This window comes from Grampus griseus (genome assembly GCF_964374135.1).
Source record: "Grampus griseus genome assembly, chromosome: 11".
Classification (NCBI taxonomy): Eukaryota; Metazoa; Chordata; class Mammalia; order Artiodactyla; family Delphinidae; genus Grampus; species Grampus griseus.
Window position 1 is genome coordinate 41,857,536 of NC_139005.1, and position 16,513 is coordinate 41,874,048.

Genomic DNA, 16,513 nt, shown 5'->3' on the forward strand with positions numbered 1-16,513 from the left:
AGCCAGGACCCAGCCCCTCATTCCTGCCCACACAGCCGGCTCCGTCCCAGGCCCTCACCCTCCCACCTTCCACTCAGAAGCAGTGGCAGTACCCAGAGAGGAGCCCCAGCGGACCGGTCAGCCCCCCAGGCCTGGGATGAAATGACTGTGCGAGAGCCCTGACATTAACTCAGGTGCCAGAGGAGGCTGGGCTTCTGGAACTCTTGCCTTGAGTGCCCCGACCTCCTGATGGGAGCCTAGAGCTGGAGCAGGTGGGCGAGGACGGGACTCAGGGGACCGTTGACTCTTAGGTACCTGGGCAAGGGCTTGTCCCAAAGAGAAGGGATCTCACCTAGGCCTTGTCCATTAGCCAAGCCCCCGCTCTCTGTGCCCCTACCACAGGCCAAGCCCTGCCTACCCTGAGAGCCAGGGGCCAGGACAGCTGGATCCAAAGGAAGCAAAGCCTGGAGAGTTCACTCTGAAAGCCCGGGACACGCTCAGGAATAAGGTACAGATTGAGTGCAGATGTCTGCGGGAGCCAGAGCCATGGGGCTTTTGCAAAGAGCCTTCCGGGGGGAGGAGAACAGAGGGGGAGGTGTCCTAATATGAGGCCCCAGGTGGCGTGCAGCATGCTTCCCTCCCCCCCTCCCCCCCACCCCCCGCCACCACCAGCCTTAAGAGAGCTGCAGAAGATGGGATGAGGAGAGCAGATGCTAGACCAGAGACTCGGGCTCAGGAGGAAGTCGTGGAGGGTCGGAAAAAGCAAAGCTTTAGGCCTGGTGTACTGTCTGACGTGTGCAGGTTCCTCCACGGAGGAAGCCCACCAGCTGTCTGCCCTCTCACCGAGCAGTGTCACCTGCGGCTGGGTGACAAACACACAACTTCCTAACAGGTGTGAAACTCCAGAACGCAGTGACCGAAGCGGGGCTTGGGGTCTCAGCTGAACACAGACCATCTCAGGCCAGAGAGGAGCTCTGGGGGCTCCTTAAACCTGGCTGGGATTCCAGGAGGGGGGCTAGCACCAGCCAGACAGCCCTTCGGAGTCTGATTTGAAGATTTTCCGAGACTCTTGGCCACCAGAGGGCACCACCACCCCACAGTGTGGCATCCTGGGCTCTCCATCACCTCCCTGGAGAAACTGGGAAGATTGGGAGGAGGAAGCAGGCGCGGGTCTCTGAGCTCTCAGCGGGAGCTACCAGCAGCTGAGTTAAATAGTCTCCAGAGTCAGGAGACCTGGGCTCTAGTGGCTTCTAGTGCCTGTTCTGCCACCATCTTTCCCTCCCTGGTGGGCTTCAGTTCGCCTCCTCCGTTGAATAAGGACTTGGACCACTTGGTGTCCTTTCCGGCCCACGGGGCCCTTCCCGGCTCTGAAGTTCTAGGGTTTGAGGAAATCATGCAATGAACGTGACAGAAATTGCATCTCCTGGGCCCACCTTTACTCTGGGGTTCTCTAGGGTGCCCTGCCTGGCAGGAGGCGGAAACTGGTGTAAGCTTCACTTCTCTGGTGCTGTTCTCTGACTTGGAGGTCGGGAGGCAGACTGGCCTGGATACTGATGGGCAGTCTCTGTCTGTCTCCACGTCAGTCTGAAGGAGGAATGTCTCAACAGGGCTGGCAGACACAGGTGCTGTGACACCCGTGGTGTCTGCTCCTCCAGGTTTCAGGCGAGGAGCTGTCCCTTAGGTAAGCCTCTGGGATAGGTGGGGTGGCGGTACGGAAGAGCTTACAAGATGCCCTTTTGAGGGTCCCTGCATGAGTAAGCACAGAGTGAGGAGGATAGAAACCATTGGCTCTGCTGCCTTTGCCCGCCTCCCCATCCCCACCCCCGCTGCAGATGCCGTCTGTCAGGAGCAGGCAGCAGACGGTCCAGGGGTCCATCTGTGCTAATGCTTCACAATAGAGTCCCGTGTTTCCCCACCAACGCCCCCTCGGCCCCTCAGCTGATGGCCACTTGGTGATGCCAAGGGGGAAGGTGGGAGGAGGGAGAGGAAGGCACTAAGGGAGCTAGCACTTGGTTCGTGGCAGTCCCCAGTCCACCCCCTGCCCCCCACCCAACGAGCATCCTGCCATCTGGACTTGTGTAATCACTGCAGGGTGAAGAAGCACCCCCCCACACACACCTCCTGTAGGGGCTGGGGCCCCAGGGGCCTGGGGGTGGGGAAGACACAGACGGAGTCAAGGGGACTAGGAAGCAAGAAGACGGAGACAGACCCATGGACTGAGAGAGACAGGAGACAGAAAGCCTTTCCTGGCCTCCGCAGGCTGATGGGCCACTAGCCCCTCTGTACTCCGCAGGCCATGCATCTAACACAGCACCGGTGCGTGTATCACTCCCTACCTGACCAAGAGCCTCTGTAACCTGGCCCGGAGCAGGGCTTCAACATAGGGTGAATGAAGAACAGCGGAAGACAGCATCACACGGTGGTTAGATTGCAAGCTCTGCAACCAGGCTGCCCAGGTTCGAATCAGCTCTGCCACTGAGTGACCTAAAGCAAGTTACTTAACCTCTCTGGGCCTCAGTTTCCTCCTCTGTAAGGGATGATAATGGTATCTGTTTTCATAGAGTTGTTATAAAGACCAAATGAATTCATTCATGGATGTAGAAGATGTAAAAGATTACACAGAACAGTGTGCACAGCACAATAAATGTCAGCTGTAAAGGCATAACGGATTTGGGAACACTGGAGGAGGGGACAATGTGGACATTCCTGGCTTCTGTTCAGTGGCAGACGTCGGGATGTGGAGCCCCCAGCTTGTGATGCTGACGCCCTGCGGTGGCTGGCCACTCTTTAGATGCCAGACCTGGCCTTCCACTTCCTCCTCTCACTTCTTATTCGGGTACCACTGACGACAGCTGGGCCATTCCCACCTCTCCCATGGCCTGGCAGCCACCAGCAACACAGCCGGGGGTGGGGGGAAGATGCTCCCCAAAAAAGGTCAGATAATGGCTGAGCACCATCCCCCAACCCTGAGCACCCACTCAGCGCGGTCACATCCCCTGCTGCGAGTCAACCCCCACAGTAAGGATATATCGGCTGGGAAAAGGATACCTGAGCTCCAACATCAGGAGATGAGGAAAGGTTTATCCAGGAGGAACAACTCCTGACCTTCTGAGGGGACAGGCCAGAATTAAGTCTACTACTTTTTGGGTTACCCCCTCTTCCCTTTCCCCATGACATGGGAAGGAGAGGCAACCTCTTTGAACTCTTCTGGGACAGCTGGGTAAGGGGGAAATCCTGGACCCTTTCACTCCCTAGCGGCTTCTGCACAGTTAGTTCAGGACCATCTCTTCCCTCCCATCAGGGACCTCACCCCTCCCCCTGCCTCCCTCTCCTTGCCTAAAGTCTCCTGCAGCCTCTTGGGTCTCCTAGAATCTTACTCTGGGCGGCCTCCAGACCTCCTCCTAAGGACTCCTACGGTCGCTCCACGGCCAGACTGCTTGAATCTCCAAAGATATCCATCCCTAAATTTTCAAATCTCGTGCACAAGCCCCTTCACAGGCTCCCCGTCCCTCAGGTATCACGGAGACCTATGCTCCGCCCCCCGATGGCCTGGACCCCCCTCCCCTCTGAGGCTAGCTTTTCCCCCTATTGAGCACTCCGGTCCCCAAGAGTTTCCCCAGCCTGGCATGCCTCGGGAGCTGTGGGCGGGGCTCCGGGACAGCTGCCCCCCCCGGGGGGGCGGAGCCGGCCGTGCGGGGGGCGAGGCCCCGCGAGGCCGCTCCCCGCCCGCCCCGATCCCCCGAGCCTATAAAGGGAGGCGACACACCACCCTCCCGGCTGGCATCCCCGAGCCGCCGCCTGCCCCGCCGCGCGGAGCGAGCGCCGCCTCCGAGGGGCGCCGGAGCCATGACCCTCCGCCGACTCAGGAAGCTGCAGCAGAAAGAGGAGGCGGCGGCCACCCCAGACCCCGCTGCCCCGGCCCCGGACTCGGAAGCTGCTCCAGCCCCTCCGACCCCGACCCCGGCCTCGGGCCCCCCTGCCGCAGCCGCCTGCCCTGGGACCCCCGGGGACGAGCTGTACGCGGCGCTGGAGGACTATCACCCGGCCGAGCTGTATCGCGCGCTCGCCGTGTCCGGGGGTACCCTGCCCCGCCGAAAGGTGCGTATCCCCCCCAACTCCCGCGGCCCCCCGCCCGGCTCTCGGTACCCTCCGGGGTCCCTTCCTCAGGACCCGCGCAACCCGCAGCAGCCCCCATTCGCGCCTGCCGACCCCCACACCATTCTCCTGGGGTCCCCGAGTTCCCCCATTCCTCTCCAGCCCGCTGATCCCCCACGGACACGTTCAGATCCTGCTGGGTCCCCTCGATCCTCTGCTCAGAAGGAGCAATCCCCCATACCCGCGACCCCGGCTCCACGCCGCCCCCGACCTGGCGGCTCTCCACTCCCCATGCGCCCCCGCCCCGTCTCGCTGCTCTCCTTCCTGCCGCCTCCCCAGGTCCCCTTCCCCTCGCCCTAGCTGGTCTTCGGCCACCCCCGAGCCCCGCCTCCCCGCGTCCAGACGTCTCGAGGTCCCCAGGACGCCTCGCCCGGGCTTCTCCCGTGGGAGCGGGGAGGCCTCGGGCTGGGGTCCCGCCGCTCGCCCAGTCGAGAGTCTGCGGGTTCCAGGTGGGGAGGGCGGCGGACACGCCGCGTGCCTTCTAGCGGGGGAAGTGCGTGCGGCGCCGCCGACCCTTCCGAGGGGACGCCCGGATTCCTGGACTCGGGGCCTGCCGCCTTGCCCTGCGTCTGAGGTGCGGGGCTCGAGGCCACCGCTCCCTGGAAGTCAGCCGCGACCGGACGCGGTGGGAGGGGTCGCAGGGCGCCTGCGGGGCAGGAAGGATGCGGGCCGCGCCCGCCCTTTGAGTCTCACCCTGCGCCGGCTCTTCCTCTGGCCTGAGGGGGACCCGAGCACTCAGAAAGGGGAACTCAAGACCCAGGTTAAGGAGAGGGGGCTGGTGGCCTTTCCCAGCTCAGCTCCCCTCCTCTCCCCCTGGCCCCTGGCTCCCCCCAACACAATGAACAGCTTGTTGAGAATTTGCATTTTATGAAAATCGGGTGGAAAGACAAAGGGGTCTCTCTCTGCGGCCCAGTCCTTCCTCCCTGGCCCATTTGGGAACTGTCCCCACCCCTGAGGCCAATCTTTGGTTCTGGAGAAGGAGGGCTTCCTTCTCTTCCTGGCCTTGGGGCAGCCTGGGGGGAGGGTTAACAAGGGCACCGACCAGGAAGGCCCTGGGCTGTTTGGGGCACACAGGACAAGGGCTGGTCTGACACTGGGCTTCTTCCAAGGATCAATAATTTAGGGAGGGAGAGAGACTGCTTTAGTTTCTCAAGGACTCAAAAGAGGTAGGGACCCTCAGCTCTGTCATCCGCCATGCCAAAAAAAAAAAAAAAAAAAAAACCTCCCAATGTCTCTCCTTAAGTATAGTGAGACTTATGGACAAGTTTGAGATCCAAGGTTTTGTTTTTTTGTTCGTTTTTGTCCCAGAAAGCAACAAAATATATGGCAATGTTGAGAGACCCAGGTGGAGCTGGGCACAGTTGGCCACCTGCAGCTGGAATCCATAGTTGGTCCCTGAAACAGTCTACTTTGAGGGAGGAGGCTGGGCCCCTCTGTCCCCTGCCTTTCCATGTTCAGGCTGAGAGTCCAGCCCTCCAGACCTGGGCCTCTGACCCCGGCTCCCCCGAGCCACTCTGTGTGAATGAGAAATTAGGAGAGACCTGACCGGCCCAGGGGCCTCTGGAGTGTTTTCATAGGCAAGCCCAGGGGCCCCCTGCCCTTCCTTGAATAACAGCTGGGAAGAGCCCCTGCTTCAGCTTGTGGGGTCTAGGGGGCCTGAGCTGCCGCAGACGTGCACCCTGGGGGTGGAGACTGTTCTATCTAGAGTAATGAAACCCCCTACCCTCCAGGTTGGGAACCAGCACAGGGCTTAGAGGTTCATGCATCTGGAACCCGGGAGACTGTTGTGCCCCCACAGTCCTCCGGCTGTGGGGATAGAGCTTAGGGAGAAAGCTGTGGAATGGTGCTGGTGGTGGCACTCTGCAGATAGCTACGCCAGCACCAGAGTAAGTGTGGAGCTGGGGCCGGACACACAGGCAACAGGAAGTGGGGTGCTGGGTCTAGGGCCAGAGCCCAGGTGAGAAACCCCCAAAGGAGGGCTCTCACCATCTGCTCCAGGGTAGCTCCCTCTCACCTGCTCCTTCCTGACTCTCCTTCCCACCCAGGGCTCGGGACTGCGCTGGAAGAACCTCAGCCAGAGTCCCGAACAGCAGCGGTGAGTCACCATTACCGCAGCCCCTGCCCTGGTCCAAAAGGGTGAGGCGCTGGGTTGGGGGCAGCACGACACAGCATCTCAGCCCAGCCAGGGGGGAGTCATTCTCCCACCCTCTCAGCACAGCACCCTTGCTAGGAATGAGGGGCAGGTGGAGGTGTGGGCTGTGTGAAGGGGGTGGCAGAGGAAGGAGATAGGGACTTTTGAGTCATCAGGTGCTCCTCAACCCACCCCCAGTCCCTGCCAGTTACCCCTCCCCGGAGAGATCTGGATCTGGGAGGAGGGAAGCAGGAAGTCTTCGGGGCTACCCTGAGCCCTCCCAGCCCAGCAAACTCCGAGGGCCCAAACCATGGCCAGGCTACGTCCAGCTGCTCCAGTCTGTCTGCCCCTGCACCCAAAATCTCAGTCCTCTGCTGGTCCCGTCCTGTGGTGGCCTCTTAGGCAGGGTCTGAGGTGAGGGCAGAAGTAGGTGCTGACTCAGGCCCCACTCTGCCCAGGTCCCATCCTGATTTGGGCGTGGCTTCTTCCAAAATGATCGGCAGACTGTGGCCCGCCGGCCAGACTGGCCTTGAGCCAAGAGTTGTTTTTATGTTTCGAAAGGGTCGTACAAATAAAAACAAAGAACAATATAGGACGGAGGCTGTCAAATAATTTAGGTCTCGAAAAGAAAGGCTAAAATATTTACTGTCTGACCCTTTGCAGAAAAAGTTTGCCAACCCTCCCAGAAAACCAGAGAGCACTGGAGTAGACACAGAAGTCACCCTGCTTCCCGCCCCAATACGTGTAGAGGGGGAAAGCCCTGCGTTCAAAGTAGGGAGGAGCTCAGGCTGGGGCGGGGAGTTGCCGCTCAGCGTTTGGGGGGTATGTGGGTCAGGTTGGGCACTGAGAGGCCTGGGTCTCCAGGGCCTTTCTGAGGCCCTGAGGCTTGAAGGGGCCTTTGCAGGCTGCTTTAACTCTGCCTCTGGCTGGGCGGGAAGGAAGGGGGTGTGGGGGTGGGCAGAGGAAACTCTGGGCTCCCCCAGCAGACGAGAATCTGGAGCTACTCCAGACCATTGTGTCCAGTGGGCAGGCCTGCAGTGCGGGAAGGGGCGGCCTCGAGGCTCCCCTCCCCCCAGCCCTCACATCTGGTGGGCTGGCCTCACCGCAGCTGGGAGGAGCAGCTGTGGTCTGGGCTCAGCCTCGTGACTGGCCTCTGGGGGTGGGGCCAGCCCTCTCCCCAGGGCTCTGCAGCGGACGGTGCTCCAGGCTGTGGCCGAATTTGGGGCCTCAGCTAAGTCAGTAAGTAGTATTCTGGGGCTCACTAGAAAGCTGGGAGTGTGGCTGAAAAACTCAGCTAGTCCACCGGCTCTGGGGGTCAGCTGTCCCCGTGCCTCCCCCAGCAGGGGCTGGGTTGATGCTGTGTGGCTCAATGAAGCTGATTTCAGCTGCGAATGGGAGAAGGACATTCCGACAACCTGTGATGAGTGTGACTTGTCACTGGAGACAGTGAACCCTGCCTGGATGTACCAGAGCAAACTCCCAGCTCTAGCGGGGGGCCATGCTATGGGACTGGCAAGCTCCTTTTAGTCCTGACAGTCTTGATGAGATGGCCCCTGTGTCTCCTGCAGGAAAGTGCTGACTTTGGAGAAGGAGGAGAACCAGACCTTCGGCTTTGAGATCCAGGTGGGAGAAGCTGAGTGCAGAGGGAGGGACGGCTTGGGAGGCTGGTCAGAGGGCTGGATGGATCTCGCCCCACCCCTGGGCTGAGGGTCCCCTTGTTTATTACAGACTTATGGCCTTCACCACCGGGAGGAGCAGCGCGTGGAGATGGTGACCTTTGTCTGCCGGGTTCATGAGTCCAGCCCTGCCCAGCTGGCTGGGCTCACACCAGGTGAGGCGTGAACCCGGGACACAGGGCTCTGGGAAGAGGGGTATGACCTTACTCCCAAGCAGAGGGGGTAAGAAATCTCTTCTGAAAACAATTTCCCTTCCTCCTCCTATTTTGAGAAGGCCAGAAAGAAGCATGGATTGGACTTAGGCAAACTTGCCATTTACTGTGTGATGCTGAGCAGTGCCATCTGCAAATTGGGGGCAATACCATGTCCTCACGTCAGCGTGGTGAGGGAATCCCCTGGGCACAGAGCCAGGGCCTGGTAAATGGCAGGTGTTGGTGCCGCTGTTTTTCCTCCCCCTGGCGATCTGGCAGTCCAGCGTGGGCAGGAGGCGGGGTGGAACCACTCCATTAGATCCGCTTGATATCGAGGATCAGGGTCTGTCTTGCTCCCAACCTGGCCCCACACTGGGGTACCTGTGATACTTCCTCTAACAAGGAAATGGTGCCACTGGTAGGAGACCCTTCGAATTGGCCAAATCTAGAGTCCCAAGTCCCAGGAAGGGACAGCCAACTGACCCCCACCCAGTCCTGTCACCATTTCCTTCCCTAAGCCCTTACCTCCCTGCCTATTTACCAGCAGCCCCTGGTAGCTAAGTGGTATATTGCAACTTTGCAAAGTAGTTTCACATCCACCCTCCCTCCTAATCGCCATGGTAGCCTCCGCAGGGGTCCACACCCCCTTTTCCAGATGGGAAATGGGCCCTCGGAGATGGTGCCCTGCTCTGCCTGAGGTCAGGGGGCTCTGCAGTGGCCCAGGGTATCAGAGCTGAGGCTTCTTATGCCTGGGGCCGGTGTTAGTTCCCAGCTTGGTGCTTCTCACCCTGCCCCCTTCCTGTCTCGGCTGGGTGTCATGACAGCCTGTGGGCTGGACCAAAATAACCAGCTCTGGGGGCAGCCCAGGCTTGCCTGGAGGGCTCAGCCTTTGAGGACAGAGCTTCCTGAGAGTGAGGTGAGAATGTGGGTGTCTGAGGGCCTCGGCCCCTCTGCTGGGGTGCCGGGCCTGGACATGATCTCCCCAGAACCATGACTGGGGGTAGGGAGTTCAGGAGAATTTTGTGGGGTCATTACCCCTACCCTTTCTGGCGAAGGTGGCTGGAATTCTTCCACATGCCCCGTGGAGCAGATTCTGATCCCCTCTCTGCCTGGCAGGGGACACCATCGCTAGTGTCAACGGCCTGAACGTGGAAGGCATCCGGCATCGGGAAATTGTTGACATCATTAAGGCGTCTGGCAACGTTCTCAGGTACGTCCAAGTGCCGCGGTCCCTGAGGGATTCCTGAGCTCAGCTTCTCTCAGTGTTTCCCCACCCTACCTTTGATTCCCCAACCTCCTCAGACTGGAAACTCTGTACGGGACATCAATTCGGAAGGCGGAACTGGAGGCTCGTCTGCAGTACCTGAAGGTAAAGCAGCCCAGATAACATCCAGTCGCCACCCTCCTCTTCCCAAGCCCCTGCCCCTACCGGCCGCACTCTTTTTTAGGGGTCGTTTATCTGCTTGAACCTCCTTTTATTTTATTTATTTATTTTTTTGGCTGCGTTGGGTCTTCGTTGCTGCGCGCGGCCTTTCTCTAGTTGCAGCGAGCGGGGGCTACTCTTCATTGCTGTGCGCGGGCTTCTCATTGCGTTGGCTTCTCTTGTTGCGGGGCACGGGCTCTAGGCGTGCAGGCTTCAGTAGTTGTGGCTCGCAGGCTCTAGAGCACAGGCTCAGTAGTTGTGAGGCACGGGCTTAGCTGCTCGGCGGCGTGTGGGATCTTCACAGACCAGGGCTGGAATCCGCATCCCCTGCACCGGCAGGCGGATTGTTAACCACTGCGCCACCAGGGAAGTCCTGAACCTCCTTTTAACCTTAGGGTTTCTTCTGTGTACTCCCTGATCCCTCAGTCTGTACCCACCTCCTGCTAGTTTCTTGCTAGCTCCTGACAGTGAGGCGGGGCGTGTCTCTTACAGCAAACCCTGTATGAGAAGTGGGGAGAATACAGGTCCCTAATGGTGCAGGAGCAGCGGCTGGTGCACGGTGAGTAGATGAGGGGTGTGTGAAGGGCCACTTGCACCCCTACTGATACCCCCATTCCTGCTTCCCCCGCAGAACTAGTGGGTTACTTCCCCCTCCAAAGTGAAGAAAGGTTTGTTGAGCTACTACTTTGGGTACAATGCTGCCCCAGGCTGGTGCACACACATTTTTAGTTTATTCTCACAGTTGTTCCCTGAAGGAAAGTACGAGATAGCACCATCTCCATTTCACAGATGGGAACAGGAAGGCTCCCAGAGTTTGTTTCAGACCCCTTCCGTGGCTCTTGTGTCATAAGTGACCCTCCTAAGGATCTGAGTGTATAATTCCTGTTTTACAGACAAGAGAAGTGAGGTTCAAGGTTGTGACTTGCCCAAGGGCCACACAGATGGTCAACAGGAAGGAGCTGAGGTCTCCTACCCGTGCCCTCTGACGGCCCTCCCTCGTGTCTTCTGCCCCGGCAGGCCTCGTGGTGAAGGACCCGAGCATCTATGACACGCTGGAGTCCGTGCGCTCCAGCCTCTACGGTGCGGGCCTGCTCCCGGGCTCACTGCCCTTCGGGCCTCTGCTGGCCGCCCCCGGGGGCTCCCGCGGCGGCGCGCGGCGGGCCGGGGGCGACGCGGACGACGCCGTCTACCACACGTGCTTCTTCGGGGGCGCTGAACCGCCTGAGCCCCCGCCGCCCCCGCCCCCCGCGCGCGCGCCCGGCCTGGGCCCCGCCGACGCTCCGACCCCAGGGCCCCGGGCGGTGCTGAGCCGCAGCGCCAGCGTGCGGTGCGCGGGCCCCGGGGGCGGCGGCGGCGGCGGCGGCGGCGGCGTGGGCGCGCCGAGCGCTCTCTGGACTGAGGCCCGCGAGCAGGCCCTGTGCGGCTCCGGCCTGCGCAAAACCAAGTACCGCAGCTTCCGCCGGCGGCTGCTCAAGTTCATCCCCGGACTCAACCGCTCCCTGGAGGAGGAGGAGAGCCAGCTGTAGGGGCGGGGGCGGGCGGGGGAAGGTATTTATTTATTTATTCTTTCCAGCCAGTGCAAAAAGGGGGCGGGGGCGGGCGCCTGGCCGCGGAGACTCCGGGAGCCCAAGGCGGCGGGAGAGGGTCCTCGCCAGTCCCAGCTGGCCTGCCTTCCTGGCTTGTGCAGAGTGGTGAATGAACCCGAGCCCCAGGCTCCTCCCCAGAACCACAGTGGGAGGTGGGCACGGAGAGCTAGGCGAGCTCGGGGTTGGGAGAGGTTCCGGGGCCAAAGATGGGGCGTGCCATCCTACATCTGGGTCAGTAGTGCCTTGTGGGGTGTCCAAGAAAACCCCTCCTCCGGGTGAGAGGACCCTGCCCCACGAAGCCCTCTCCTCAGCTTTACTTGCTCCCCACCCTTGGCCTTGGGGAGAAATGGCCTATGCCCAGTCGTTTCCCCATCCCCCCACATAGTTCCAGTTAACCAGCGCTGGTCCCTCTCCCTCCCAGCCTTGACCCCTAAGGGCTTGGCCCCTCCCAGGAGCCTGTAACTAAGTGGGGTCTTGCCCGGCAGGGGTCCTGGGTCCTCTGCCCCTTGGGGGACAGGAATGGGCCTGTCTTGGGGGGATGGGGGCAGCACAGACTGTTCCACCGTTTTGCATATTGTTGCTTCTGAACCACAGACTGTATAAAATTGACGGTTTTTTGCATCTGTGTCAGTGTGGTGACTGCCCGAGGGGGAGGGTTGGGCTCGGGCAAGCTCTGACTCCACCACCCCGACCCCCAGCATGCGCGCGCACGCACAGACACACACACACACACACACACACACACACAATATTTTACATCTAATTTACTCGGAGCTTGCAGCCAGGGAAACAGACTGGGAGAGTTTAACTTACATGTATGGGCCTGAACTAGAGGCCCCACACCCCTTCAGAACTTGGGTCTCGTGTTTAATGTATCTAGAACTTCCCTCCCCAAATACCACAACTGGTGGGGTCAAGGCTCCTCTATACTTCTGAACTATCCTTGTGTAAACAACTGCTTGGCATCCTTTCTCCCAGGGGTCTGGGGTCTCCTGCTTAGGAGACCTTAGCCATCACCCACCCAACCTGTGACAGGCCCAATCACTGGTCACTCATTGCTCTAGAACTCCTCAAAGCTTCCCATCACTCCTAGTATAAGATTCCAGCTCTTACGCAGGGATATCTGACTCCTGCCTGCCTCGTTTTCTTGCCTCCCCTCTCGCTCCCTGCTCTGGCCACTTCGCCCACGGTACACTTCAGATGCCCTGCCCTTGGGGTCTCTGCACTTGCTCCGTCCATAGCTGACTCCTTTGGCGCTCAGCTTGGCCTCCCCAAAGCCGTCCCATCTGGTCTAAAATACTGTCGCACCCTCTGCTTTGATAGAGCCTTGTTTTATTTCCGTCATACTGCTCACCCCCTTCTGAAACTGTCTCGACCCGGATGGGTTTTGGGTTTTGCCTGGCTCCCTTCCCTGTTAGGATATACACTCCATACAGCACGACTCAGGGACCTCTCCTGTCTTACTCGCTGCTTTATTTCTTGCCCAACGCTAGCGCATAATAGAGCCTCGATAAATACAGTGTGTGCTCAAAGCATCTTCAAGAGGTGGTCACCACCTTCTTTGAGGTGACCGGGGGCAAGTGACCTGTCCAGGGTCACACAGAAAGTAGGTGGCAGAGTTGGGCCTGAGTTTTGAGCCTCCTGAGTGCTTCTCCCTGGCAGTAATCAGCATACAAGGGGTGGTTTTGAGAGGTCTAAGTGGCGGGAGGGAGGCCTCTCCCTCCTGCACCACTGCACTTGCCTCCTGAATGGCTCCCTGCTTCATCTCTCACCCCTGGACCACCCCTTCACACAGCAGTTAGGGTGATCTTTCCAAAAAGGAAATTGGGTCGCAACCCTCCTCCGCTTAAAACCCATTATGGTTTCCCCTGGAATAAAAAAATCAAATCCAAACTCTTTATCGTGGCCTAACCATAATGTGTTGTCCCTCTGGGCAGACAAATTACAAAAACGCATCCCTTCCTGTGGGTTGACGGCAGCCACGCGGGCCCAGCGATTTGGCAGCTGCGAGCCTCTGTGCAGTGCACAACCTCTGCAACTGTACTGGGATGCCCTGCACGAGGCTCTGCAGGATCTGGGCCCTGCAGTTCTCTTCAAGCGCAAATCGTTTCTCCTTCTGTGTCACTCATCATGTTTAAGCCACACTCTTCTTTCTAGTCCTATTCTCAAATATGCCAAGCTCTTTCCTGCCTCTGGCCTTTGCCCATACTGTTCCCTGTGCCTGGAACAGTCTTCTTTGCAAGACTGGTTCCTCCAGCCTCAGATCTCATCTTAAACATCACCTCCTTAAAGAGATGTTCGTGATCTGATCAGAAGTTCCCTGTCCCCATTATGCTTTACCTTGAGCCCTCTATTTTTCTTTCCTTATAGCACTTACTCTCAGTTGGTAATTTTACTGACTTCTTTTGTATCTGCCTTTTGCCTTTCTAAGGCAGGAAACTCAGCTGTGTTACTAACACCGCTCCAGGGACTCACACAACCTAGCGTGTGGCAGGTGCTCAATATATGGGAATGCCTCCTTGGGGCCAGCCCTGCACAGGGGTGACCACGACCTACCCACCTCTCAGCCCTGGAGGGTGGGGTGGGGAGGCCCCTGCCCTGCACCATCTGTAGCTGGCATCTGTGGGTCCTTCTCACCAAATCCCTTCGGGGCTGGCTGTCGGCTCCAGCCAGGGCGCACGCACCTGGCTGCCCTGCCCTCCCTGGTCCTGGGGAGGGAGGACATTTGATTAAGAAAACGGAGCTTCCCCAAGCTCCCTGTTTGAACAGCTGCTCTGCAGTGATGACAGACAGCGGCTCCCAGGGGCTCAGGTCCAGGGGAGGGGCCCTCTCGCACCTTTGTTCCCAGAGCCCCTGGCTGCCAGGAGACCAGCTGCCTGGGCATAGCCTAGCACCTTCCTGGGGGTGGGGGGCTGCCAGGGCCTCCCTGGCTTTCTCCTCCTAGAATAGATTCCCAGCCCTTCTCTTACCAGCCTGCTCCTCCCCTCCCCTCCCCCACCAAGCAGCTAGCGTTGGCAGTGATGTCAGCACCGCTTACCCAGGCTGAAGGGGGGCTCCTGGCTGGCCGTATGCACCCCGAGGAGAGTGAGGGGGTGCCCAGGGTGGGGCTGGATCCCACCTCTCAGCTGACGGAATGACGGCACCAGCACAGCAGCCTCCTGCCGTGTAGGTGGGGTGACAGGGAGTGACTAATGTGAGAGCTGTGATGCTAAAAATTAACCCAGGGATCGTGTTTGGTGGAGGGGTGGGGGTGGATGGGAAAGGAGCAGGGACTTGGAATATTGTGCGGTCGGTATCCCCCCTGCCCTGCCTCCCCTCCCACCAGCGTTCTGGTTCTCTCAAAGCCTCAGGGGACTCTGTGGGAGCCCTCCTCCTCCCCAGGCCATAAGGGGCCCCTAGTAATTACAGGAAGGAGGAGTGTGGACGCCACCCCAGGTCTCATGCATGGTAGACTGAGGACACAGTCCTGCAGATGGAGTTCAGATATGAGGTCCCCACAGAGCCCTGCATCTGCCCCATCCCCTCAATCATGGTGGCTGCATGGCCCTGAGTCCCCTGGTTCGTCCCCCTCTGCCCAGGCCAGAGCTCTGCCCATGGGCGGTGGGGGAAGCGGAAGCAGCCAGTGCACAGAGACAAAGGCAGGTTCCTGACAGCAGGCTGGAGTTGGGGGACAGTGGGGATGGCAGCTGTCCTGAAGGAAAGGATGGGAGACTGGCTCCCAGAGCATCCCCTAGGTACCAGCACTGTGCTAAGACGTCCACATCCATCACCTCACTTAGGCCTCACAGCATATCTGACAGCCCATTCTACAGATGAAGAAACTGAGGATCAGAGAGGATAAGGTAGTACAGCTGGTACCTGCTTCAGCCAGCATTCTCTCAGATCTGTCTCTAGAGCCTAGACTGGGGAGAGGGAAGTCTTCCTCGAGGAAGGAGTGTGAGGACAGGGTCAAGGTGGTAAGGAATCATTTCGAGGAATTGAACCTCCAAAGCTGTAAGACTCACTCGTGGGGAACAAGGTGGGAGCACGGAGGGTAAATGAATGGTGGGACCTGAGGGAGCAGGGTCTGAGGTGTAGCAGACAGCAAAAGGAGGAGGAGATCAGGTCCACAGGGATCAAGGCTCCTGGATGTGGGTGCTGTCCTGGAGTGAGGTGGGGAGGGGCTTTTGGCACTGGGTTCTGAGGGGTCACAAAAGAACTTGGGTTTAGAGAAGTGCTTTGTGGACACACGTAAGAAAACCTGTTAGAAGGAGGGAACCTATAAACGCTCCTGTTTTGCCTGGAAACAAAACCAGAGAACGTGAGCTGAACGGCAGCAGGAGGGGAAACAGTGAGACAGTAGATGACACTTTCTGTTCACCAGTCCGTCACTCATGAAGCTGGGGAAGTGAGAAGGGCTGTGGGACTCTCCAAGTGTCAGAAGAAACGTCAGCCTGTCGAGTTGGGAGCCTGCCTGGTCCTGCATTGATGGCTGGATGGGATGACCTAAAGGAGGGAGTGATAGGCCGAGAGAAGTGAGAGAGAAAGGGCAAGGGACCAAGGAAGATTCCTCAGAGAGTAAGATAGCCAAGAGATGAGACAGACGCTGGTGAACAGAGCAGGTGCGCCTGACCCCTGGTGGTAACCTCAGGACACTGCACCTCTCAGCCCTGAGCTCGGGAAACAGGGTGGGGCAGAAGTAGGGTCCTCCCCTCCGCCAACAAGCTGTGACGGCAGCTCCCCGCCTTCGAGCCCACCTCTTCAGCCACGCTCCCACGCCCTTACAAGGCGGGGCCTCCTTGGAACCGCACAACCCATTTGAAGCTCTCGGACACCATTCCTGGGCCTGGTAATGAGTGGGCATTCAAAAAACACTGAAGGCAGGTATGCCTGAAGGGAGTGAAGAATGAATTCAGAACTTTTAAGTCATCCAACTCCAACGATTTCAACCAGCTTACCTTCTCTGCAGGGAACTCCGCATGGTCTGGAGGCTCCGGGACTGGGGTGGGAGGGGGGAGAGGGGAGGAGCGCAGCTGCTAAACTGCGACACAAAGAATTGCTGCTATAAGGGACACCTCCTAAATGGCAGCGAATTTTCTGTTCCTGGAGTTTAGCCTTTCAGTAGAGAACACACAAATCTGCGAAAAGTAAAGATTATGCAAATACTGTCCCTGTTTCCCCACTGCTTCCCCAAAGAGTCACTAACAGGGTCCCCTCCAACACACACAGCTGGCCAGTCCATTCAGCAACTCCCTTCCCCCACCAGAGTGACTGGCCACCCAGGTCCCACTTTCAGCTTTCCCCAGATTTCACCCTGATTGAAAGCCCAGATCAAGCCCCACTAGTGCTGAGGAACACGGTCTCTGGTTAAGTGAATGCAAGACCAGTGGTTA

The 16,513-nt window shown here is 58.9% G+C and overlaps 1 protein-coding gene and 1 long non-coding RNA gene across 3 annotated transcripts; both read left to right on the forward strand.

The window, feature by feature from the left end:
• The first annotated feature begins 99 nt into the window (after positions 1 to 99).
• Positions 100 to 2,511, forward strand: LOC309830303. The gene is made up of 4 exons (XR_014297471.1): positions 100 to 251; positions 382 to 487; positions 1,587 to 1,660; positions 2,273 to 2,511. It is a non-coding gene; the product is annotated as an uncharacterized lncRNA (long non-coding RNA).
• A 1,283-nt stretch (positions 2,512 to 3,794) lies between these two features.
• Positions 3,795 to 11,743, forward strand: TAMALIN (trafficking regulator and scaffold protein tamalin; the record flags this gene model as incomplete). 2 transcript variants are annotated; one of them, XM_082666991.1, is made up of 8 exons in its annotated part: positions 3,795 to 4,077; positions 6,180 to 6,229; positions 7,834 to 7,888; positions 7,994 to 8,096; positions 9,249 to 9,342; positions 9,435 to 9,501; positions 10,048 to 10,114; positions 10,573 to 11,743. In XM_082666991.1, the coding sequence occupies 8 exons, from the start codon at positions 3,826 to 3,828 to the stop codon at positions 11,079 to 11,081; spliced, it is 1,197 nt and encodes a 398-aa protein (XP_082523117.1). In that variant the 3' UTR covers positions 11,082 to 11,743. The 2 variants fall into 2 exon arrangements, with proteins under 2 accessions (XP_082523117.1, XP_082523118.1); XM_082666992.1 differs by lacking the exons at positions 3,795 to 4,077; positions 6,180 to 6,229; positions 7,834 to 7,888; positions 7,994 to 8,096 and adding an exon at positions 8,139 to 8,163.
• Between the last annotated feature and the right edge of the window lie 4,770 nt (positions 11,744 to 16,513).